This window comes from Artemia franciscana, chromosome 11, assembly GCF_032884065.1.
Source record: "Artemia franciscana chromosome 11, ASM3288406v1, whole genome shotgun sequence".
Classification (NCBI taxonomy): Eukaryota; Metazoa; Arthropoda; class Branchiopoda; order Anostraca; family Artemiidae; genus Artemia; species Artemia franciscana.
In genome coordinates this window covers 17,437,294-17,464,245 of record NC_088873.1, presented here as the reverse complement: position 1 = coordinate 17,464,245, position 26,952 = coordinate 17,437,294, and the positions used below count along the sequence as shown (strand labels likewise).

Below are 26,952 nucleotides of genomic sequence, written 5' to 3'. Positions count from 1 at the left end.
AATGATATGAAATATCTCTCGGTACTAGATGCCGGGTGAGTCATTAACTGTGGACCATTCTTTTTTATTTGTTGGTGTCTAGTGGCATGTCATTCAGAAGGAGGGGGAGCTCTGAAGGTCAGGTAACACAACAAAATGAGTTGGGAAATTCTAACAGTTTAGTCCAAATCTATTTGTCAACTCATGTCTGTGACTATCTATTGAATTCAAATGAGTTCTTTCAGTGCGTACGTTGAGTAGTTGTGCTCAAGTGTAATTTATACAGATTTTAATTTTGTATCATCTCAAGTCTATCTGTTTTTGTTAAAGTCGGATGCAAAGCTGGACTCAAGACTGGATGTCAATCTGGTTTCGTTAACGTCGGATGTCAACTGGTCCTTCAGTAGGGGGGGGGGGGGCTTTATGGTCCTTCAAGGTCGGGTAATAGACCAAAATAGGGTGGGGAATTCAGGCAGTTTAGTGCAAATATGTATGTCAACTCATGTCTACGACTATCAAGTGAAGTCAATATTAATTGTTTCAGTGCATCATCATATGTTGAGTAATTGTGCCCAATTAAAATTTTACATGTGGAGGTGTGATTAGTGATAATTTCAGGCCTCATAGGAGAGGGACATAATAAGGTGGTTATCACCGGGGAAATACTGAAATAAGGAAATAAACCGTTTCTGTCAGACCAAGAACTAAGTTCTTAGTAAGTAAGTAAGTAAGTGAGATAGTAAGTAATAGTTAATAGTAATTATTATTATAATGTTTATAATATTATTATGTGTATTGTTATAAATTATAACATAATGTTATTATATCTAATTATAATGTTATGTATTATAATAAATTTTTAGTAATTATTAGAAATTAGTAATAAAATAGTAGTAAAAAAAATAGTTAATAAGTAATAGTTCAGAGATAAGTTCCCAAAAAAACATAGTTTAATCTCGACAGGGATTTCCTATTCTCAATACCATTAAAATTTCCACTATACTGTATAAAATTCAGCAGATTTCTATTTTATTGAAAAGACATAAGATGAACATATAAGGAATTATCCAAGAAACTATAAACCAAAAACCGAGACATCAGCGTTTCTAACAGCTTTCAAATAATTTGATTTTACTCTTTCCATATCTGACAAGGCCTAAAATTACAGAAAAAAAGTTTAAAAGTAATCAGCAAAAATATAACACATCAATAGTATATTCGAGAAATTTCCATAACAGATTGTAGTTTAATAATACTAAAATACAACATATTAACTTTTTCCCTATCTGACTATGGCCAGACAGAAGCCAAATCATGGCCAGAAAAACACCAAACAGAAGACTAAACTTCTGTTTAGAACACAATAAAACAAATTAACAATTCCTGCCATTCGCAAATATCTCTCACCAATAGAGAAAGTTAGTATAAGTAATTTCATAGAGCCACTTCTAAAGCTAAAAAATTGGGAGTTGGTTCCAAACACATTTTAAGTGAACAGCAAATATTTGCAAATACCTTTTATATGTCTTTTAGATGTCTTTAAATTAGATGTCTCTTCTGGTGATAGTCGCTTAACAGAATTTTCCACATTTTTTCAAGTTGTATCATTTATTATAGCAGTGGTATTTCAACTGAGGTCCAAGGACTCTTAGGAATCAAGGAAACTTTCATAAGGAGTCCACGATTATTCCAAGCGTTTATGATTGCATCCCTGTACGTTGGGCCACGCTGTTTTTAAAATTACTTATATCTTATCTTTTATGCCGGCGATTCAGCTCTTTCTTTCTACAATCAGTACAAACGTCAGCAACGCTGTACCCTTGTATCGTTTTTGGGACAATTTAGAGGTCCTGTAGCAATGCGAAATATAGGAAATTTCGTATAATCCAGTATATCCAGTATAATCCAGAGTCTTCAGTACACTCCTTTTTGGAGAACATGAGTCGCTCTTAAGAATTGAGACAAAATTCAAACTTTAGCGTAGAGAGCGAGGTGTTGAGGAGGGGCAACACCCTTCATATACGAAATAATTTCTGTTCGTTTTAAGTTTTAATGTTGCTCCTTACTTCTATATTTGAAGGTACAGTAGCGGGATTAAGGTAGGAAAAGGCTGAGAAATAGCCGAAGCGGGTGGAATCCGGGGGGGGGGGAGAGTGTCTTTTGTGAGAAATGTTTCTGTGTGAGCGCTTGTCATTGCATTTTTTTTTTTTAATTTTTCAAATGTTTCTAAAAAATAAGGGATAAAGATCCTCCTGGGCCATTGCTGGCGCATAGGGCGTCGAGTCGGCGTTTCAGTTGCTGAGTGTTTTACAGGGACAAGTAACAAGCTTGTCGCCCATCGCCCTATGCATCAAATGTTTGTAGCCTGACTTTTTTTAAGAAGAACAGTTTGATTGAAGAGGTTTTGAATAGGTGTTTGATTTCATTGCAACGACAGTAGAAAAAAGAAGTTAGGCAAGTATAGGACGCATGGAAGGGTATCAGAAATTTTAAAGCTTTTTTCGAGATTTGTGGATGCGCCATTCAGCACCTTAGTGATTGTAGTGATTGAATGTATGGTGATAGTAGTGATTGTATTTTTGAGAGTAAGTTTTGCTAACCTTCTTAGTGGTAAGAAATCTCAGTTTTGAAAGTAATCCATTTATGCACCAGATTGAGCAAAGGAAAATTTTCGTGTAAATTATTTTACAAGAAGTCACTAGTGTTGGATTAAAACTAGTTATCTTCACTAGCAATATACAGTTTTGACGATTATATAATTAAATAAAAAGAACTAATTTTTTCAACTGAAAGTACGGAGCAACATTAAAACTTAAAACGAACAGCAAACTTAAATTACGTAACTGCAGGGGGTTGCCTCGTCGTCAACACCTCACTCTTTACACTAAAGTTTTATAGTAATTTTGAAAGATGCTTCTTATTGTTCCAATTAAACGAATATAGTGTTTCAGAAGCCTTTCTTAAAGAATTCAGACAAAATTAAAACTTAGCGTAAAGAGCGAATAGTCAGAATAATAATTTGATTCTTTTGATATATGTATTGGGATCGAAATTCCGTTTTTAGAGATTTGGTTACTATTGAGCGGGTTGCTCCTTACTTACGGTTTGTTGCCACGGACTGTTTGAAAAGTCTTATAGACAAGAAAATGATTCGAAATCAAATTTTCCTAAGCGTAATGAAGCGGCAAATCCATTTTAGTTATCAATGCCCCAGTTTGAAGTGGCTTTTTAAGGAAAACTAAAATTTGGGGATAGAAAAGGGATTCACTGACACGGCACTCGATCGATTCCGATTCCATCTGAAAAACTGCCACCATAGATCTATTATTTCTATCTCTGCTACTTAATCTTATTTCTGGGCTACCAAACAAGGATTCAAGGAAAACCTTGTTTTGTTTCTTTCTGATTGCAGTGGATTCTTTGCTTCTGGCTTGTTTTGCAAGCTGTTTCAAGACTTGATTTAAGCTTGCAACAAAGCAAAAGCTGGGCAGCTAGCAGGCTTGAAGCAAGCTTGTTTGAGACCTTTCGTTTAATTTAAAATTAGGTGAATTTCGTATGTACTTTAAATCACCATCCCTATTCTTCTTAGATCTGCCAAACTTTCGGATTTTTCCCAGAATCTTTGGATCTCTATCCTGAATTTGGGATCTTAGAAAAGGCACATATTAAACATTACTTTAAAATTATGTTAATTCTTTATGTTGTCATTATTTAATACAATAGGATGTTTAGACCCAGTTTCAGCAGCTACGAAAGTGCCCTTGAGCTTTTGAATTTGCCCACCTTATTCGATCAAAGACATGAGCTAATAATGAAATTTGGGAAATCACTATTAGTAAACGGGAGGCACCGATCCATACTTCCGCCATCCGCATCAATCAGCAGACATACTACAACAAACCAGAACCGGTCAAGTGCCGTACGAACAGATTCGCAAACTCCTTTGTACCATATTTCGTAAGAGCATTTAACAAGTGAATTGAAAGTTGTGCCATATTTCGTAAGTGTATCTAATTAGTGACCATTTTCTGATTGTGAAAGTAGCGTAATTTAGCGTTCACTTTTGAGTGCTACGATAGCTATTTCAATAGACGAATTTCCAAATGTAGAATTGTTTGTTCGCTAGCGAACCTTGGGTCGTTCAATTCTTGGTTAAAGCCGTAATTCTACATACCCCAAAAATTACTAGAGGCATATGTCTGCCAAAAAACTGCTCCATCTGTTAGTGAACAAATATCGCCGGATATATCCAGATAATATCAAACAACTCGTGGTAGCGAACTGTAAGTAAGGAGCGACCCGTGCAATAGTAACCCAAAGTCACCGGATCAAAATTTTGAGATAGCCATGTTATTCACCATAGTCGAAAAACCTAATAACTATGTCTTTAGGGACTACTTACTCCCCCGCAGTCCCTGTGGGAGGGGCTACAAGTTGAAAACTTTGACCTGTGTTTACATATAGTAATGGTTACTGGGAAGTGTACAGACGTTTTCGGGGGGATTTTTTTTGGTTTTTGGGGGGAGAGTTGAGGGTGGGGGGGGGGTACGTTGGAGGATATTTCCATGGAGAGACTCATGGTAAAAGAAAATTTCAATGAAGGGGGCGCAGGATTTTCAAGTTTTATTAGAAAAAACAATGAAAAAATAAATATTAAAAGTTTTTCTAGTGAAAGTAAGGAGCAGCATTAAAACCTAAAACGAACAAAAATTATTACGAATACGAGGGGTTTACCTCCTCGTTATACCTCACTCTTTCCGCTAAAGTATGTTTAGTAATTTCAACTATTTATTCTACGGCCTTTGTGATTCAGATTCTTAAGGAATTGGGACACAATCTAAGCTTTAGTGAAAAGAGCGAGGTATCGACGAGGGTTGAACCCCCTCACATACGCAATAAAAACATAGGAATATAGAAGTTCGTTACGAAAGTTAATTCGTAAGTTACGTGTATTTTTTACCAATGAAAACGTTTGTAAAAAGATAAAAGTTCTAGTTGCTTTTTTAAGAAGTCAAAAACTTGGAGGGCAACTAGGCCTCCTCCTTCGCTTCTTTTTTTTCAAAATCTTCCGATTAATGGCAATTAATTAATATGCAAATTTCGTTTTAATTATTTTTGTGCGGAGAGCCAAGATTAAAACATGCATTAATTCAAAACGTCCAGAAATTAAATTAAAAAAAAACAAGTTTTTGTAACGGTAAGTAAGGAGCGACATTAAAACTTAAAACGAACAGAAATTACTCCGTATATGAAAGGGACTTTTCCTACTCAACGCCCCGCTCTTTACGCTAAGGTTTCTTACTGTTTTAAAAAGTAGAGTTAAGAGAAAGGGTCAAACTTTAGCGTAAAGAGCGAGGCGTTGAGGAGGAAAAGTCCCTTTCATATACGGAGTAATTTCTGTTCGTTTTAAATTTTAATGTCGCTCCTTACTTACCGTTACAAAAACTTGTTTTTTTTTATTTATATATCAAAAGAAATGGATTTTTATGCAGGTTTTAAATATATAAGTTTTATTAAGTTTACTTATATTCATCAAAGGTTACGAGCCTGAGAAAATTTGCCTGATTTTTAAAAAAGGGTGAAAGACCCCCTAAGATTCATACAATCTTGCTGAAAATCACACCATCAGATTCAGCGTATCATAAAACCCTAACGTAGAGGTTTCAAGCTCCTATCTGTAAAAATGTGAAATTTATGCGTTTTGCCTAAAAAAGATCACGGATGCGTGTTTATTTGTTTCTTTTTGTTTTTCCCCAGTAACTAGGCCCCCTCTCACGCCAAAATTTTTCCCAAAACCGTCCGATCAAAATTCTGGTTTTGTTCAGCATGTTCAGCATGGTTGAAAGGTCTAATAACGATGTTTTTGGAGATAAAATGACCCCCCACAACCCATGGGTAAAGGTCTTTAATTTATAAAATTTACCCATTGTTTACGTATAATATTCGTATAGTATTAATATTTTGGGAAGTATGTATACATTTTTTGGGTGGGGAGGGGAGGAAAATTTTTTTGCTGGGGGGACTTTGAGGGAATTTGCAAGAATTCCCATACGAAATTTCTTTATTTGTCTCGATTTCTCTTTACCGACTCAATTTCACGCGTGGAGATGTTGTGGGTAGTTGTCCGGGGTAAATTTCCACCAGGATTGAATAGCCCAGAGGATATTTCCGTAAGGACGGGGCTTTTTATATGGGGGTGGAGACAAATTTCCTGGCGTTATTTAAAAACGATCTGAAATTAAACATAAAAAACAAAGAAGTTTTTTAACTCCAATAAGGGTTCAATTTTTATTATAATTTTCTCAGAGGGACTCCATATGGATGGGATGGCCGTGGAAACTTTTGAGGGGATTAATTCGACTAGAAATCGGAAGTTCTAGTGCACTTTTTAAGAGTCAAGAGTGATAGGAGGGCAACTAGACCCCACCACACCCTGTTTTCCCCAATCGCATCCGGTCAAAATTTTGAGATAATCGTTTCGTTTAAAATAGTCCTAAGATCATAAGACAATGCTTCCGGGATCGGCACCCCCCACAGCCTGGGCACATGTATTTTAAACTACACACCGGGGGCATATAAGGTTTTTATGGATGGGTTGGTCGTAAAAACTTTGTAGAAGGCTCATTTGATTGGTAGTTTAAAATTATGATCTCCTTTTTAAGATTCAGAAGCGATCAGAAAGCAACTAGTCCCCTTCGCCCTCTTTCCCTCAAATGCATCCGATCGAAATTTTGAGATAGCTATTTTGTTCAAAATAGTCCAAAGTTCTTAAAACAATGCCTACCTGGTTAAACAAAGCCCCAGAGCCCGAGAGCAAGGATTCTGAGTTAAGGCCTGGGGGACACATAGGGTTTGCATACAAGGGATGGTCGTACAAACTTTGGAGGAGGCTCATTCGGCTGGGAATTGAAAGTTTTAGTTCCCTTTTTCAGAGTAAAAGTTGATCAGCGGGCAAATAGCACCCCCCCCCAATTCTTTTTTCGCAAATGCATCCGATCAAAATTCTGAGATAACAATTATGTTTAAAATAGTCAAAAGATCATACAACAATGCCTCTGAGGTTGACACAGCCTCAAAGAAATAGGAAGCAAGGATTGTTATTTATACCCTGGGGGAGAGGGTTGAAGGTTTTTATGGAAGTAATATCGTATGAGCTTTGGAGGATGCGTATTTGATTGGAAATTGAAAGTTCTAGTTCCTTTTTTAAGAAGCAAAAGTGATCAGGGGCAACTAGCCCCTCCACTCCAAGCCGTCTTTTCCCCAAATACACCTGACTGAAATCTTTAGATAATCATTTTGTTCAAAATGGAGCAAAGATTATATAACAATGCCTCAAGGGTTGAAACAATTCTTCAGAGCCCGAGGGTAAGGGGTGTAAGTCATTCCCCAGTGGCATAATTTTTTTTTATGGAAGAGTGGTCGTATTGGTAGTCGTAAGAATTAAAACTAATCCGAGGGCAACTAGCCCCCCATGTCCTCTTTTCCTTAAATTCGTCCAATCCAAAATTCTGAATTATCCCTGTTCAAAATAGTCCAAATATCATATAACAATGACTTCAGGGTTGGCACAACCCCCCAAAACCTGGGGGCAAGGGTTGTGAGATATGCCTTGGTGGCATATAAAGAAGGGGTAGTCGTATAAACTTTGGAGGAGGATCATTTGATTGAAAATTGAATGTTTTAGCTCCCTTTTTAAAGAATAAAAGTGATGGGATGGCAACCTCCCTTCTGAACTCTTTTCTCCCCAAATCAACCCGATCAAAGTTTTAAGATAGCCATTTTGTTCAAAATACTCTAAAGGGTCCAAAGGTAAAATATATATTTATCAAGGGTTGACAATCCCCAGCCCCTGGACAATGGCTATTAGTTATGGTAGGTGCCCATTGTTAAGATAAAATGTTTTTATGGAAGGGATGGTCGCATAAACTTTGATGGAAAATCGAGTTTTAGTGTCCCTCTTTAAAGTCTTTAATATATAAGAGTAGGATATTTTTCATTTCTATTTTATCATTTGAGTTGGTGCATGTTCCATCTTAATTTTCCGTTTTGTTGATTTTTTTTAAACACATTAACACATAATGCCATTATCTTGTTCTATTATGCTAGTATCTACTTAGAAATTTAATCTTAACATGTGCAAGGTCTTTTAAGGAAACATTTGTAGCACTTGTCATTAAATTATATGGACTGTAAAGAAGGTTTTCAAGTTTAATTATCACAGCCATTTGCAACCGGACCTTTTTTAAACAACGGATTTAAAAGGTTTTACTTGCCCTTCCACCCCTTTTCAAAAGAATTTTATATCTAAAATACGGCAAGGTGAAAAATAAACACATAAAACCCTTCAGAGCAAAGAAAGTATATTCAAATTGGAAACAAAATAAGTCTAAACCAACCAAACATCCGCCTGATAATTACGCCTGATTACGCAGAGATAGAGAGGAGAGAGAGAGGGAGAGAGGGGAGAGAGAGAGAGAGAGAGAGAGAGAGAGAGAGAGAGAGAGAGAGAGAGAGAGAGAGAGAGAGAGAGAGAAGAGAGAGAGAGAGAGAGAGAGAGAGAGAGAGAGAGAGAGAGAGAGAGAGAGAGAGAGAGAGAGAGAGGAGAGAGAGATAGAGAGATATATATAGAGAGAGAGAGAAAAAAAAAACAACTCTATAGATCTTAACTAAACAAAATAACCAATGTTCAAGCCAATAAAGCTACGCTGAACAGTCTTTTTTTTTTAATTTCCTTGCAGATCCAATTTAACAAAATAAAAGAAAAACTTACCACACAAAAACCAAAAAAAAGAAAGCCTTACCACACAAAAACCACAAAAAAGAAAGCCTTACCTTGCTCCAATAAGAATCCGTCGTTACTTGATACTTGAGCTCCATAAGGAGTTTGTCAAGAACTCTCAGTCGACTTGGTGGTATATACTCTTCCTGATGTTTAAAAGCAATTTTTTCTAGACTCCGAACGAGCTCTGAGTACTTTTCAACAGCAAGCCGGGAGGCTTCTTCAAGAAAACCAAGCTGGTGATATAGTGATACCAACTCGGGCCAATTTCGTAACTGAAAACCAAAATGAAATAAGGTAACTCTTGCCTAAAAGAACGGTTTTAACTTTAAGTAAATGTTGTCTGACTAAGGCTGTATCCAGGAAGAGGAAGGGGGGCTCGAAATCCCTCCTCTCCTCCGCAAATGTCTGTCCAACTCATAAAGACATAACAAAATGCATACAAAAATGTTGTTATGCTTTTTCTAATCGTAATCCCCCGCCACCGAGCGAAATCCGGATCTGAATGACAGTCTACAGAAATTCAAGAAAGATAAACTATTGTAAAGCAAACCTGCTAGAGATAAGATTCTTTACAAATAAACTCTCAGTTTCTCTGTGTTGAAACCTCAGAGTGAATTAGTGTTTGAACTCAATAATGGGAGCTCTTTAAGCCGAAATCCAGATAAATATTGGTTAAAGTAAAAAAAAAGCTTCAGATAAATCTTTACGCAGTGGAAAACTACTACTACTAGCAACAACTCACTGCAGCGAGTCACCTGGATCCAAAACAGTTTGCACCGCTCCTCCTCAACATTAATTAATTCTCTTCCCCCCTAATTTAAAGTTTCAGTTTCTTAGAAGTCCTTCCTTATGACCTATACCCATTCCTTTGAACCCATCCCAAAATACGCAGGGAAAAGACATATGTGCAGAAATAACTAAATAGAGGTCTATTTCTACGAAGACGGGCGGGAGGATTAAATTTGTAAACAGGAACTATTAAAAAGTTGTGTGAAATCTAAATCATGTGAATTCGGAATTTTCAGAATTTCTTTGAAATTCCTGAAATTCTGAAATTTCGTGTGAATTACGACATGTCGTACGAAGCTCTCTGCCCTCTGGGTGTGTCCTCGGCTGGAATCAAAATAAAAGCAGGGACAACCTGCTTTTCGTTTGACATCACATGGATAGCCTTCGTACAACCTTTAGCAATCTGTTACCTTACACATTTGGAATCTACCAAGACATATTATGAGAGAGTTTACAAGAAAATTAAGCGTCTATAAAGATAATGAAGCTAAGCATAAACATGATATTTGCGAATCTTAGCTTTAGAGGAAGCATGCAACCGACTTTAATTCTAAATCGCTTATGCACGAGTAAAAAACATTACGTCAAGAGAGCGGAGAACACACTTAAACATTCCTTTTAGAAATTAAAACGCTTTAGCATCCAAATGTACCGAAAAGTCAATTAAAAAATTCCTACTACCCGAAAAAGTCGAAAATTTTGATATAAAATGCGTAATGGCTACCACGCGCTTTTATTTCTATTCTGTAAAACTTCCAATTCTTCCGAGTAGAAGGAAAAGAAAATTAGTTTTTACCTTTTTAGTGCATTTTCAGATCAAAGTATATTTTTTATCATATTTTTGTTTTAATTCTTTTTAGTATCTTCAATCTTTCCGAACAGATCTTTTTATATTTCTCTCTTTAAAGATTAAATCTTTTTAGTTTCATCGAAATGATTCATAATTATCTTTCATACTAACAAGTCTTGCTTGTAAAAATTCATGCAGAAACCACACCTACCTCTTGTTCATATAATCAATAGCCATAATTATTGTATTCCTTTGGCTATTGCAAAAAAAAATGAAAATTTTAATTAGTAAATGAATATTTCCATTAGTTAAACTATTCTCTAGTCTGCAGCACGATACAATTATGTCATTTGTTCAATATTTACATTTACTACTCACTACTCATCCCAATCACTGGGTATTCAATGGATATTGCGCTGGGTTACGGCTGTTTTTCCTTGGTCCATAACAATTATGAAAGCGTACACCCAAACACAATCTACAAAATTATCTACGGATCGATGGCCAAAGAGAATAGCTACAGACAGCGGCATATCCAAGATTTTTTATTCAGAGGGGGGGGGGGGGGGGTACAAAAAATTTAAAAAACGCATCAAAAATTGTTTAATTCATTTTTTTATGTTTTTACCTGTCAGACAAACATTTCTGGGGCGGGAGGTCAAATCCGCCCCCCTCCTAGATACAATACTGGCTACAGAAAGCTTTTTCAGTTTTTCTGTTGAGGGTGGGGCTGGAGTTCCATTAGAGTCATTGTAAAAGAAAATCCTTTTTATCAGTTTCTTTTAGATGACCTCACCCTAAAAAAGAGATTGACGCCTCAACTTACAAAAACGCCTCAAAAATTGTTTAATTCATTTTTGTTACGTTTTTACGAGTCGGACAAACATTTCTGGGGCAGGAGGTCAAATCCAACCCCCCCCCCCCCTACATACAATTTGGCTAGAGAAAGCTTTTTCAGTTTTTCTGTTGAGGGTGGGGCTGGAGTTCCATTAGAGTAATTGTAAAAGAAAATCCTTTTTATCAGTTTCTTTTAGATGACCTCACCCTAAAAAAGGATTTCACGCAAGATGAAGGTAATACTTGTTGGGTCTTGATGAGACAGGTGGAGGCGGCCTACTTTTTCTACTGCTAGTATAACGAATAAATTACCTTTTTACAATTTTTCTAGACGGCGCCCCCCTTCCTCTTAAGAGGACTTGACACACGATAAGAGTATTCAAGATCCACATGAATCTACCCGGAGTTTCATCCATCTATGCATACTCTTCTTAAAATTTAAGCTTACGTTAATTAAAATTATTGAATTCTTTTCTTATCGTTTTTCCATTTTATGTCATTTTCTCGACGTCCCCTTCTAATGAGAACATGGCACTTCCTCCAAAAAAGAAAAAAAAATTGTAATAAATTGTACTTGACTATGAAAATTGAGCAAATCGTGGACATTTCTTAAGTTCAAAAGGTTTGCTCTCTTTTTGATAAATCTAAATTTAGAAATATAAATTAGTATATAAAAAAACCACGAAGAAGGAAATACATTAGTTCATGCTAGAGGGAAACTTTAATGTAAATAGAGAAGAAAAACTATGCAACCAAGAAGAAATTATGATGGTTAACACGACTTTCCTCTTGCTTCAGAAAAAAAATGAAAAAAAAAATCAAATTCACCTTGACAGAAAAAAGACTTACCGAGTAGGACTTTACAAGCCATGCCGGTAAGAAGACATCTGAACTAAGAATTCGAAAGGCACATGTACGATGACACACCGTTTCCAAAGACCTTTCTGCTGCTACTAAACTAGCCTCGAGCAGTCTTTCAACTTGCTCAACTGGCCGGGAAGATACTATTTCACGGACTGAAAACAAAATATAAAATAACTAAAAAAAATCTTCGCATAACAGCAAGACTTAAAAATTTTGGTTCTTTCGAAAAAAACGAAGAGGTGGCATTTTAATTTTAAATTTACACCTTTTTAAGGATGATTCATATCTAAAAAGCAACAAAACATAGCCTTAATTTAAGTTTAAGCTGCCCAAACTCTATTTTCGGCGAAAAAAAAAACTGATTCTCAATGCTCACATGTTCGGATTTATCATAAAATATTTGAGTTTAGTATACGAATCAATAAGTATAGCAAGAGAACAATTGGATAATCCGAATAAAAAAATAAAATAGCCTGAAAGCTAAGTTTACATTTTACAACTTTTATTTTCCATGCAAAAAAAAGAGCTTGGCTCGCAACACTCCTGAACAGACAACTAATTTAACGACCAAGAAAAAAGAAAAAAGGGTCTAGCCCATTTTCTGGTGGTCCACGCCCCTTAAATAATTTTTTTTTGTCTTTCAGTCTCCTTGATCCATGATTTATGGATGTAAAATTTCAATCAATCAAATATAGAAAGATTTTCAGGTTATTTTTGGGCACACTTCCCCATCCCTTTGGCATGGGGAACAATCCCTGAAAATTTTTAAGTAGTCCATTAGCTAAGACCAAAGATGCCTACCTTTTTCTACTAAGACCTATCAATGAACAACTAGTATTTCATTTTAAGGGTTCTTGCTCGTGATACTGGTGGGTATGTCATCCCCAGAGACATATTTAAATGGCTTTCCGACAATTACGAAGAAAATGCTTATTTTGAAATTTTATCCAATACCAAGGTGAGTTAGAGGAGTACCCGGGGACAAAATAGCGCGGGAAAAGGGTGGCGAGCCTCTTCCGAGTTTCTACGCCCAGCGTTTTCATACACAGTGGCTGAGGAATATAAAATTACACGAGGGACTTATCGCTCTATATCAGTGCAACACTACTGCCTTGACTAATTTCTTTGATTAATTAGTCAAAGAAGAATTTCTTGAAAAATTAGTCAAATTAATCAAAGAAAAATTTCTTTGACTAATTTGATTAATTTCTTTTCTGATTATTTGTCATGGTTATTACAATATTTTTGATGTTCTTGACGTTGGTAACCAAACGGGATAACTTATCCAAACTAATGTGTTAGTAGCAATAAACTCGAATAAGGTATATAAAGTCTTGACAATCATACTTCATTCTTTTTTAATTCAGGGATGATATTACTTAAGTGGCAGTCATAGAAGGCTATGAACTTTAGCTGTAATCTATGAAACCTAAAGCTAATGTTAAGAAGACCAAGTCATGAAACTAGGACTAGATGTGGATGAAGAGTCAGGAGACGACCGAGGAATGGGCAGCTTCACTTATCTAGGCAGCATTATTAGCAAAAACAATGGATACAGAAAAGGTGTAAAAAGGAGAAGCCAAGGAGAACAGTATCCTTTACAGTTGAAAACTTTGCAAGAACAGGAAGATGATCTCTAAATTATAATTGGGACACTAAAAGAAGCGAAAATTCAGTTGTCCAGTATAGCTTTGAAAAATGGGTAATTCAACAGGGCGAGGAAGACTTGCTAGATTACTTTCCACAAGAATTGTCTAAGGGAAGGTTCAAGTTTTCTTTTGAATAGCCATATATTAAATGATAGGCCGTAAAAATGTGGTTCGATCTCGTTTTTACGGATGAGTTATGATAGGTTGTGCTTTATTGGGCCATGATAAGCCCCAAAATTGGGCTTTTCGGGCATCAAACCAAGGACCAAATAAAAGGAGGACACCTACGAACGGGGTAAGAAGAGATCATAATAAACAATGTAAAAAAAGTTAAAGAAGGGAGTAAAGAGTAAAACTTCAAATAGGTTGGTGTGGAGGAGGAGTGTACACAGCTGTACAACAAACAACCTAGTTCATTTTCTGTTGATTCTTTTCAGAAGTTACTGACTGACATTTATTTTCCCATTTTATTTGTATTATTATCGAAAAGGAACATCAATATAGGTATTTATCACTGTAGATTGATTTGAGTTTGGGGGAGCTTACAGTTTAGCAAATTCCCAATTAACATTTAAATATGAAATGCCAGTTGAGGCGAAATCACCAGGCCTGCTGTTAATAGCTAAATTTGAGCTTTAATCTAGGTTTTTTGCACTAAAACAAAAAGAAACAAAAGACAGTCTAGATTAGGAGATCAAATCCACCCGGATTAACCATTTCTTAAAAACTGGATCAATACAACGGTGCTAGGCTTATCAACCCCACTGAAAATTATCCCATATTCAAAAATTAAGCAGGCACAGAGAAAAAAAAACGAATAAAAAAAAACCAAGAAAGGAAGAAATTATGGAATGTTTTACCTATATTCTAAAATATAGGCCAAATACGTGTTGTAGAATGTCTCATAGTATTTGTTTTTGCAATACTATTCTATTTTAATACCTTTTTCGTGTTATCATTGCAGAGTAAAACAAAGTTTAACATTGCGGTTATGGGACTGGTATCAACTTCAAAGGCAAACTTAACAGACATTTTGAGATTTTCGAATAAGACAGATATCTCAAAATCTCATTATATCAAACGCATTAGAGGAAGGCCAGATTTCAGAAAAGAAAGCGAGAGGGAGGTTTAATACCCTCTAGTAGCTTTCGGCCTTTGAAAAGGATAGAAGTACTTTTAACAGAAAAATCCCCCTTTAAGTTTCTAAAATAGTCCTTTCTGTTAGAAATGGATGAGAAAAAAAAGTTTTTGGCGCTTTTTTGACCTTTTTTGGGCTGCATTTTGAGGGGATATAAATATCTATTCCCTTCTGCAATAGGACCCCTTAGCCGAAAGTTTCACGTAAGTTTAAGGCTAATGGAAAGAATCGGCCCTTTTTGGAGCCCATGCTATTAGAGGAGGGACCAGTTTCAAAGGAACCAATCATTAAATAGTTTCCTTATACCTTACTTAGTCCCCTTGGCCCAAGGGCTTACGGCTGTAAGTTTAAAATTGATCAGGAAAAGACTTTGTGGCTAATTTCCGGACCACTAACCCCTCCCCCTTTCCATAGCAAAATAATTAATTTTTTTACCAAAAAAAAAAACGATTCCAAAGACTTTGACGCCAATACACTCCTAAGACTAAACCTCCCCCCTCCCTTTCCACTCTAAACTATACCTACAAAAAATTGACATTTGACACAATTTACGGTCCTTATCCCAGGCGTTGTGGAGGTTAGGTCATCCTTGGATGCAAATTTATTGATATTTTCAACTATTCGAAAAAAAGGGAGCCTTGAAACCTTGACCAGACGTCCTTAAGCGTTGCAAAGGACCAGATATCAGATGGGATTCTAGGACAAAAAAACGTGAACGAAACAAACCATATCAGTAGGCGACGGTCTGTCGTTGCCTATAGCAAATGGCCATAAAGCTTCAATGCATCATTATAAATATATTTTTACAAGAGGTACTTCATATGGAAGGGAAGGTCATATAAACCCTGGGCAGGGCTCTTTCGAAGAAAACAGAAGTTCTTGTACTCATTTTAAGAAAAAAAAAGATCATATGTAACTAGCCCCCCCCCCCCCCCGTCCCGGCATACTAATTCGACCATTAAATGATGAACCAAATGGTTGTTTCAAATTTTTATTGGGATGTCTTTAATGAAACTAGGGATATGAGAAGGGGGCTCGTTGCCCTCCCATCTGTTGGGTTAGTTAAAATGGCACTTAAAATTTTATACGAATAATCCCTATATCGATCTTGTAGGATCCTTGGTTTTATATTATCATCCCTAGGGGAAACAAATAAAATAACAAACAATAAACATCAGTGATATTTTTCCAAAAAAAAAATTAAAGATCTAATTTTATTAGACAAGAGCTATAAACCTCTAGAGTAGAGTTCTCTGATCATTTTATTGTTAGGGAGATGCAGGTGCCTCAAAAGGTAGATTTCAATGCAAAAACATCCTAACTCTCACTGAGCCTTCAGATAAATACATAATTAGTTCTAAGGAAGGAGAGGTGTAGGTGAAAATTGATGTATAATATCTTTGGATTTCTAGAAATATTTGTCTACACCTTTATTATGAAAGTAAAAATAATATTAAACCCAAAACGAGCAGAACTTATTTCATATAGGAGAGGGATGCCCCATTCTCATGCCCAACACGCCCCTCGTAACTATAGAAACTTCTGAGAATGCTCATTTGAACAAAAATTGAGAGTTCTAGTCCTCTCTTTAAAGTCAGAAGAGATTGAAGACTAGCCAGCCCCTCTCCTAAAATTGATTTTGATATCTGGTCCTTTGAATACCCCTTAGAATATTTGATTGAACTTTTGCGGTACTTATTTTGATCTTTCTCTATGCCTGCTCAATTTTGCGTATGGGGGAATTTTCAATGGGGGGGATTTATGGATTACGAAGCAAATTATATTAGTTAAATGAAGCTTTAAAATAGATGTTAAAGAGATTTTTCTGCAATAAGAAAGGAGATATCTCTCTACAGTACCCTTATTTAGGCTTAGCCTAAATTAAGGGTGATGAAAGATTCTCCCCTCCACCCCCCCCACATACCCCTTCCTAGTGTATTAGAAGCTAATACAGATATAGCCAATTTGGGCATTAAAACATATTTTTTAGGCATATAGCATCCCTCCTCCCAACTTAACATTGGCCCACCGCCCTTCCTTCACAAAAGCTGATGCACAATTATACTTTTCTTTGTGCTTTTTATTTGTCTTAAGTTCCTTTTGGCTGCGCAGTTTTTACCTCTGGGGCAAATCTTCCAAGAGGGACATTACAGGGGGGTGGGAATTTCCTGCGAAGGAAAGGGAATAAGCCAAGCCCCCAACATAACATTCATAACATAATTGGAAATCAGTTTCCGAAAACTATTTCCAGATCAACAAAATACCATTAAATAATAATAATAATAATAATAATAATAAATAACATTAAGTAATATTCAAAATAATAACAATAAACCCACAAAAATGAAAACGAACCAGAAGGATTGTTCAATCGTATGAAATGAAGAGTTTCACTTTCTGCAGTAAAATCATTCTTGAGCGACCTCAACAGATTTACGTAGTCAGATGTCAGGGCATCAATCACGATAGTTGTCTTGATGTCAAACCTGCCAAGAAATAAATAATTAAATAAAATCATAATTGATTTAGCCAATAGCAAAATAAACCACTGGGACATTTACTGTTACAGTATACTAAAATTAAATATATCACAAATACAATAACGAATGGCCAATACAAAAAAAAAAACAGCAAATAATACAAGGTGAATCATTGCACACAAAAAAGAGGAAGAATAAAACACAAAAATGGAAGTGCAGACCAATCCACAAGAAGCTCTTTCGATTTCATAATGAAGATACAATAAATAAATAACGTATAATATGTAATATAATATATAAAGTATTATAATTTTTTTCTTGTTTCTTCATAGTCTTTTTTTTACATTTTTCATATAAATGGGCTATTATTTTCAATTTAAACTTTTTTAACTTAACCTTATCAAAACATCATTAATTAAGGTCATTTTTCATAAATTAAAAACAACACAATGAGTGAATCATTGAACGAAACTATAGAAAAACAGACAAAGAAAGCGCAAAAATAGAAGTATGAAACAACTATAACAAGAAAAGAAGGAAGCTATTTCAATGATAGTAAACAGTACGTTAAAACCTAAAACGACAAGAAATTGCCCTGTACATGAAGGAAACCCGTCCCACTCAATCCTTACTAAAATTTGATTAGCGCTTTACTGAAAGCATTTTAGAATAAAGGAAATAGAGTCAGTTGGTAATCACATGTGTTCTGTTTGCCAATTGCCTTTCTGAATTGAATATTTCAGCAGAAGATTTGATTGTACGCAAATATGAAAAAAAATTATTCAAACGTTTTTTTTTGTTTTTTTTTAGAGCATTCACTTCTAAAATAACGGGATAAAAATTCGAACTTTAGTCTACTGAGATGGGGACTGAAGGGACTTCGAGTTGAAAACTTGTTGATTCAATCAGTTTCGGTTAGTTCTCTATTTCATACGTCGTATTTTCCTAAAAACGAGTGTGGTTAGAACCCTTCAGTTCTTCGGTCCTTAGACTAACGTTTAAACTTTGTAACACAATGTTTCAAGGAAAAGAGTACTTTTAGGCGTTAAAATTTTAAAATTGAAACTTTTCACCCATCAGCCCCCAATCCCTCAAAAGGTAGTCAAAATATATTCCTCGAAATTCATTGAGATCGGGAGATAAACATCCCTCTCAATAATTCACTGAAACACATCCCACAAGAAGTTTGAAAACGAGGGCTTACAGTGTACTTTTGGGGGCTAAACTTTGAATTTCTGTAGTCTGGAAGGTTAAAAGCCCCTAGCCCTTCGTCTTTTAGTGCAGATAAGCATATGATATGTACATAAGTGTATAATTTTTCTCCAGTAAGAAGAGAACTGTCACCCAATTCCACCCATACAACACGGTGATTCCAAATGTTTCTCGGAACAAGGAAGTTTAGGAATCAAACTTGTGCTCTGCATTCGTCTGAAGGACCTCTCACAGGAGGTTGGAAGATTCGGAGGTAAAATGAACCCATTGAGGCTTTAGATACCCCTACCCCAGTTCGCGTGCAGAAATACCCGCTGATCTTTCATCGTACGCGGTAAGAAATTATACACCACTACACATAAACTTACAAAATATCAAGTAAGACAACTGAATCTGCATCTTTAGAGTTCTAAATCGATTTGTTTCTTTCAGAATTTTCAGTCTATAGTACTTTGACCTTCTTTGGCAATTGCCTTGCACCGCAAAATGGCTGAAATTCTTACCCTGGCCTGGCCTGTCATGTTTTTTAAAGCAAAAACACTAGAATGTTGAATTTCTATTCGAACAATCGATTTTCCGAGATTCAACGACCCCTGGGGCAATATAATCACTCCGACAAAACGATAAAAGAATGGCATCCGTAACCATTCTTCTCGAAAATGATAAAAACTGCTTTTAATAGATAAAGACTGGAAACCTTAGCTACTTTTCTCCGATATCCTTAATTTGCTGGTTATGTTTTCGGCCACCCCTCCTTTGGGGGGGGGGGGGTTCCAATTTTCCAAAACACAGGCAAATTCCTTTACGCTAATATTTTTAAATATTCTTAATAAATTTTTCATATTTGGAATCCAAATGTAAAGCAGATTCTTTTTATGTACAAATTGTTACAAAATTTTCTTTTTTAGTTTCAGTGACTAGTAGCATTATTTTTTGTTCGACTTCTCCTACATTTCCTTTAATTGGCCAGTTTTTATTTTTTATTTTTTAAGAAATTAGAGTCTTGTAATATTATGTATTTGTTCGCGAATAACAAATAGATCATAAAAGAACAGCCTATAAACGAAAATTCAAACCTAAGAGTCTAAAAATAAATCCACTAGCCTACCAGCAGGTTTACGTCAGATTATACCACAACATGTATCATTTCATAATTTATAATATAATAGAGTATATAAATAAATGAAAGAAATCGCAAGCCAAAGGCATAACGCATTAATCGATCTAAAACCCCACCCCTGGATATAAAGCAAAATTGTTTGTTTAGTATTTTTCCTTACCTTCTGGCAACAGAGATTGCAAGCTCATAGCTCTTCACATTTACCAGCTGGGCAACAGTTTCTTGGGCTGAGGACGGTACATTAGGGTTCAGAGCTTGTCTCTCCATTAACTGAAGTAGGCTAAGTTGGGCAACAGTAAGATCGTATTCCTTTTTTAAGTCTGAAAGCTCATAAACTTCAACTGTAAACTCTTCATCCTGAGAGAACAAAACGAGAATAAAAGGGAGAGAAAAAGTGAGTGATTGGGAGATAGAGGGGGGACCGAGATGGAGAGACCCTCCACGAAACAGTTCAACTCATATTACAGAGACAGAGATCCGACCTGGCGATTTATGCGTTTTTATTATAGATTGTCAAATCATTCACGTTTTTTTTTTTTCAATTTGTAACCTTATCCCTCTAAAATGAATTTCTTCGGAAGCAACAGAACATTCAGCGAAATCCACGTTTTCTCGTTTTGCTAAATATTGGTAACTATCAAATGATTTTCAAATGTTTTTATTTCACTTCGTCAATGAGGGTCAAATCTTGCAATCAATCACCCTTTTTCCATCTTTGAATTTAACTAACATTTCGTATAGGTTTGGTTTTCCGTGGAGAGTTACATATAAGTGGGCCCGTTTTCCAGCTTCCCCGACCCCAACATCAAACATTACCCAAAACATAGTCATGTTACATCTTTTCTGAACTGGAATCATACAAAGATTCTAAATCTTCATAATTGCAGGACCAAAGTAATTCCGTTCTGTCTCCAACTCCCCCCCCCACACTGCCAACGTTAAATTTTGTTTAAATTTTATAACAAATTTTGTAATCATGAAGCGCAAAAATAATTACACTATTTTTATCAAAGACTAAAAAAAAAAAAAACTTTTCTAAAATCATGAAATTATTCCCAAACGCACACAGAAATAAAAGACAAAAAAAAATCCTGGCACCTAGAAAAATTGAAATTATATAAGACTAAAAATGCGCGCTTGAAAAAACGCCAGCACCTTCTGATAATCATAGTGATGTTGTCTTTATATTCATACTGAAGAAAGCGGAGTTGAAGAAGTCCCTCAGTGGCTACAAAATATGAATACTTAGAAAGCGACTTAGGCTTCAGGTTTACGATGCCAAACTTCAAGCTTTGTAAAACAGACTATGTCACAGGATTCATTGATTGCTGTAAAATTTGACACAGACAAGAGAAAATACCATCCAGCAAATATGACACAAAATTCTAAAATCAGGACTACCCCAGGCTCAACGAGATAGATTCAAAAATCACCGGAATTTTAATTAAAATGGAATAGTTGTGGGCATCAAGTCTTGGCTAATTATAGAACAAGCCAAGACATATAGTCCAATTGAGTGAGAGGCAATTCTGGCATTAGCCCCCCTTTTTAGGATTGTACAAAAATGATGTTTTATCTGAAATGAGCGAAACCAATTGTCTTTTTTGACCAGTGTGCTTCAGTTTTCAAAACATCGACAAAAAATAAGAATAAAATCCCTATAACAATCAAGATGACTGCAAAACAACTACTGATAATGCGCTCAATGTTTAGTTAACCTATAATGGCTTACGTGACGACCTTTCTAATGGGCTGACGTCACAGAATTCACTTGGCTGACACACCGAGTGAAGAGGATGAATTGCTCGTATGTACACAGGCGTTAGTAAATATCACAGCCTATATAGACACCACTTGCGCAAACACATTTCAAAAGCAACACATAGCTATAGTCGCGGCATTACGTCAAAACCAGACACTCTCGCAGTTGGAAACCGGATTCCTAAAAGGCTGATTGGCTGTGGGAGAAATTTCTGTTTTCACTCCCAGAATAGAGCCAAGATCTTTCCGCGCTGATTCGCTGATGGAGCCCCGGAGGTTAACGCCTAGTCTAAAGATGTGTGTTGAAATGGGCAAGATACGACTCCGCGCAACTGGTCTCTATATAGGCTGTTGTGAATATTTTGTTAGTTGAATTCTGACTAAAACGGTTCATATTATTTGGTGACCAGCGGAGGGATCCTTTCCCAAAATGAGCTCTTTCTTCCGGGTTCTTTTTACAAAGAAAGACTATTATATATCTCTGCTTCCGGGTTTAGTTCCAAGCAGAAAATTCACTCATTTGTTTCTATTTCCGAATAGAAATCTCTTTCTTGTTTTCGTTTCTAATTTCAGTTTTCTGGTTCACTTCCGAAAAGAAACCCCTTTCTTGTTTTCTTTCCTCCTTTCTGTTTAAGGATTTACTTCCGAACAGATATCCACTTTTTTTACGTTCTGATTTCTGTTTACGGATTCAGTTCCGAAAAGAAATTCACTTTTTGTTTTTCGTTCTAGTTTCTTTTTTGGGTTTACTTCCGAAGAGAAATCCACTTTTTTAAAATTCTGATTTCTGTTTATAGGTTAACTTCTAAAGAGAAATCAAGTTTTTTTTATTTTACTTTTATGATTTCTGTTTACAGGTTCAATTCCAAACAGAGATTCACTTTTTATTCTTCGTTCTAATTTCTGTTTTCTGGTTTACTTCCGAACAAAAATCCACTTTTTTGCATTCTGGTCTTTGTTTACCGGTTCAGTTCCAAACAGAAATTCACCTCCGTTTTTCGTTCTGATGTCTGTTTTCGGGTTCACTTCTAAACAGAAATCTCTTTCTTGTTTCTTGCTCATTCCTTTTTACGGGTTTACTACATAACAGAAATCCACTTTTGTTTTGTTCTAATGTTTGTTTTTGGTTTCACTTCCGAACAGAAATCCCCTTCTTGTTTTTTCCTCATTTCCGTTTACGGTTTTACTTCCGAACAGAAATCCACTTTTATTCTGTTTTAATGTCTGTTTTCGGGTTCACTTCCGAACAGAAATCCCCTTCTTGTTTTTTCTTTTTGTTCCTGATTTCTGTTTACGGGTTTGCTTCTGAACAGAAGTCCACTCTTTGTTTCTGATTTCCGTTTACGGGTTTACTTTTGAACAGAAATCTGTTTTTTCCTCTTTTTTTTCCTGATTTCGGTTTACGGGTTTATTTCCGAACAGAACTTATCTTTTTTTTTTCTTGCTTTTTTTTTTCTTTGGCTCTTTTCTTGTTTTACGGTTTTGAGTTCTAATTCTGGGTTCTTTGCGATTACACGTCCATAAGTTAAGCCCTTGTAATTTTACGTTTTGCGCTGGCAGACGACAAGCAGACGAAAAAGCATTCCAGGGAAGCAGGAGCTCTAAGGACTGACTTCGTCCCTTACCACACAAGGTCAAGAACCAAGCATAGTTCTAAAGGGGAAGATCTAGAGAAAACGCTCAAGATGGAACAAACATTCTTGAAGTCGTTGCTAGAAGCCTTCCAGCATTAAGTGGCTAAGTCGACAAAAGCCTTGGTGGAAAACCACAAGAAAGAATTAGAGGAAGCTCTAATGGTTGAGCGAAAGCTGAACGAAGAAAACCAGCTGTCTCTAGTACATCATCCGAAGAAGGCGATGCAACAAGACCGAGAGCTTGTAGAAAATAGCTTCCAGACTCTCATAAGTATGGAGCCACGACCTTGTATATGACCTCACTGAGAGGAAGTGACGACGTGGAGGCCTACTTGGAAGCTTTTACAGGAACTGCAACTGCCTGCAATTTGCCTCAAGCAACGTAGGTGGCCAGGCTTGTAGCAAACCTTTCCGGGAAAGCTCTGCAGGCTTAAACAGCCATACCAACTGTCAGGCCTATCGACTTCGACGAGGTCACAACAGCGATTCACAAGAAATTCTACGTCAATAGCGAGACTTTTCTCCGGCGATTTCGACATGCTAGTAAGCGCTCAGGTGAATCCAAATACAGAATACGGGGACTAACTGACTACCACAGCCAAAAAATGGCTGTGTATTGAGAAGGTGGGGGAACAAAGAGCGGCAGAGCGTAACCTGGCCAGGCATTTAGATCCGGTTCTAGAAAATGTTGGAGTGGAACAGTTCATCACAACTGCTAACCCAGACCTTAGGGTTTTCTTAGGGCAGAGAGATGCAACAGCCCCGAGAGAATGCATCAGAAAGGCTGACAACTGGGACAAGTCTCTACCGCCTGCGGAAGAAGGAGGTAGCTCGAACAACGGGACCTTTCACCAAACCTCAATCAGATTCCTGGTCTTGAAGGCAAATCATACAAGCACCGACCAAAACGTTACTATTGCCATCCTACTCAACGTCACAGCCAACAGAGGAATGCAGGGGAGGCAAACGAAAAACCAAAGAGCCAAAAAGGGAAAGGGTATATGCAACTAATCTGGTGGAAAAGCTATCAAACCCCAAACCAGGATATGTTGTCAAGGCTCGCTGCGATGGGCAAATACTACCTTTAATGATCGACTCATTCAAGCCGGGTCAAGGGAGTTTACCACCATCCCTGGGAAAACTTTAAAATACGTTACGACGGAGGGCCGCAAAATAGAATGCTCCGTCGGACTTCTGACGATACAGCTTATGAATCACAAAAGAAGAATCTTTGAAGTACTGGCTGGAGCAGGGATCTGCCCCACATTACCCCAAAAAATTCTGCTGGGAAGACATTTTACGAGATTCGAAGAGAACGTACTTCCAATTAATGTCCAGGTAGAGCTCAAGCCAGGCAGAGATCATCAAGAAATCAAAGTGGTCTCAGCTCAAAACCAGAGCTCCATAAAGCACCGACTGTTTTTCTGCATGATTCTGAGCCCTGCGATATCTCATCAGTAACAAAACCGCAACATGTTTTAGCTCAGGACAAACGATCCCTCAGACAGAGGTTACTAACCTGCCTCATTTTCTGCCACAGATCAATCTAACCCCAACAACAAGGGATTGATGTCAGAAACCAGATCTGGAGCACTTTCTCAGCTCCAAGAAAACGATCCAACCTTGAATTTCGAAAGGGAGAAAGCATTGCAGGAATTCGTAGCTCTCTTTCTCAGCAGTTTTTATTCCAAAGCGGGGTTTATTATCGACTTTGGACTGATCATCTTGGTGGAACAAATGAGCAGATTATTGTTTCCAGTGAGTATAGATCACAGATTATCAAGATGGGTCATGAAACGTGATAAGTGGTCATCCAGGCAAGGCTCGGACCACTGACCGCATTCTACGTAATTTTTGGTGGCCTAGAATTTACAAGGACATCGATAATTACATCAAGTCATGCAGAGCTTGCCAAATGATCGCCAGGCGCAAACCAAAGGAAAAGGTACCCCTAGCCCTCTTCCCACCATAACTAAGCCATTCTTGCGAACCGCCATGGACTTAGTAGGACCCCTACCTAAAAGCTCCAAAGGTCATCGGTGGCTTCTAGCAATTACTGACTGCGGGTCTAGATATACTGAAGAAATACCCCTGCAGTCAACAAAATCACCAGTTACTGCAGATGAAGTTGCCAAGTTCGCCCTGAGTTATGGGATTCCCGACGAATCTTGGCAGATCAAGGAACTCAGTTCCTGTCTTAAAAAAAAATTGTACTAAGTACTGAATATAAAGCCAAATAGGAGAAGTCCATACCACCCAGAGACAGATAGACAAAATGAAAGGTTCAACGGGACTCTAATATCCATGCTTCGCAAATACATAAGGACATCAACTAACGGCTGGCACAAGTTTATACCATTCTTACTATTCGCATATCGAGAAAAAGCGCATCCGTGTCTAGGGTATAGCCATTCGAGATATTATACGGACAGAATCCTCGCGGGGCCTGAACCTAATGCAAGAAGAATGGGAAGATAAGATGGGGGAAGACCAAATAATTATTGCAGAAAATATTCGACAGATGCGCGTGCGATTATCCGAAATATACGATGTTGCCAAAGAAAGAAAAGCAACTGAAGCATCAAAAATGAAGCGGTACTACGACCGAGCAATGAAACCAAGGACCTTGTCCAAGAGTGACCAAATTCTACTTTTATTGCCGGGATGAAGTGACAAACTTAATGTCCGCTGGCAAGGACCATTCAAGGTGTTGCGTATTATTTCTCTAGTCGATTATGAAATAGAGCTTGGAGGCTCAAGGAAAAAGAAAGCAATCATATATCATATATATATATATATATATATATATATATATATATATATATATATATATATATATATATATATATATATATATATATATATATATATATATATATATATATATATATATATATATATATATGTGTATGTGTACACATAGTGTGCATTAGTGGAAGCGTTAATTATTTGAGTTTTATTATTAGGAGAAGCGTTAATTCATAGCCATTTTAGGTTTAGCTTCAGCAGTCATTCAATTTTTACTCATTTAAAAAAAATTAATTATTCAAATATATAAGTACCCTTACTTTAAGTTTTGATGTGATTATTATCTTAATTTCGGCTCATTTTCGATTTCAATTATTGTTTTTGAAAGTAATTTCTGATCGTTTTAAGTTTGGATTGTTATAGGACTTTTTTCTTGTTCATCTCAAGTTTTAAACGGGGTCGTTAATTTTTAATTACTTAACTCAATAAGCGTATAATGTACATTCCCAACTGGCTGTGATGGTTCGCGTGACATCCTTTTTTAGCAAACATCCATCATACTTGACATAGTTTCCTCACGCTTGGCACAATTCCACCACTCTTGGTACAGTTCGAACAGTTCCACCACGCTTGGCATGCGCAACCTGGTGTACAGGATTTCTGAGAGTAAATAGCCCCTCAATATTCCACCCTTTTCTCTTGATAGTTTACTTGTTCATGTGCAAGCCGTTTACTTTAATTATTGCAAGTTGATGTGGGCATGTGCGATGGGGTATGGGCCTTCAGACTCCGGCTCTGAAATCCTTGCTGCTTCTTTTCGAAGAAATTTTATGATAGAAACAAGGATCCGTCTTCTTATTTACTAATCAGGATTAGACGGGGAGCATGAAAACACATACCACACAAGTTCACATATTTATACGAAAGCATAGGCACAATCCAACGCACAAGGACACGCACAAACACACACACATTCAATAGACAATAATATACTTTTTGTGCGATGAAAACTGCACCAGACTTATTTTCGCAGGAATTCTTTCGGGAACAATGTTGGGGGAGGGGGTAAAAAACCATAGAAAATTAAAAGACCAGGTCGATTAAACTAAACATATCAGACAAAATAGCAAAGTTCGTTAATATTAATTTTTTTGGGTCAAGGGTTCTTT

The 26,952-nt window shown here is 36.6% G+C and overlaps 1 protein-coding gene across 5 annotated transcripts in view; it reads right to left on the bottom strand.

Moving 5' to 3' along the window:
• LOC136032902 (nuclear pore complex protein Nup160-like) overlaps positions 1–26,952 on the bottom strand; it is a 114,783-nt gene that overhangs the window by 3,530 nt on the left and 84,301 nt on the right. For 4 of the 5 annotated variants that reach the window (XM_065713335.1, XM_065713338.1, XM_065713339.1 and 1 more), the window contains 5 exons: positions 19,801–19,997; positions 17,184–17,314; positions 12,027–12,193; positions 8,812–9,033; positions 992–1,135 (listed from right to left, as the gene is read on the bottom strand). In XM_065713335.1, coding sequence (XP_065569407.1) covers positions 1,055–1,135; positions 8,812–9,033; positions 12,027–12,193; positions 17,184–17,314; positions 19,801–19,997 — 798 coding nt within the window. In that variant the 3' untranslated portion in view covers positions 992–1,054. Of the gene's footprint in view, positions 1–991; positions 1,136–8,811; positions 9,034–12,026; positions 12,194–17,183; positions 17,315–19,800; positions 19,998–26,952 lie in introns of those variants that run through there. The other variant, XM_065713337.1, reaches the window with a different exon arrangement.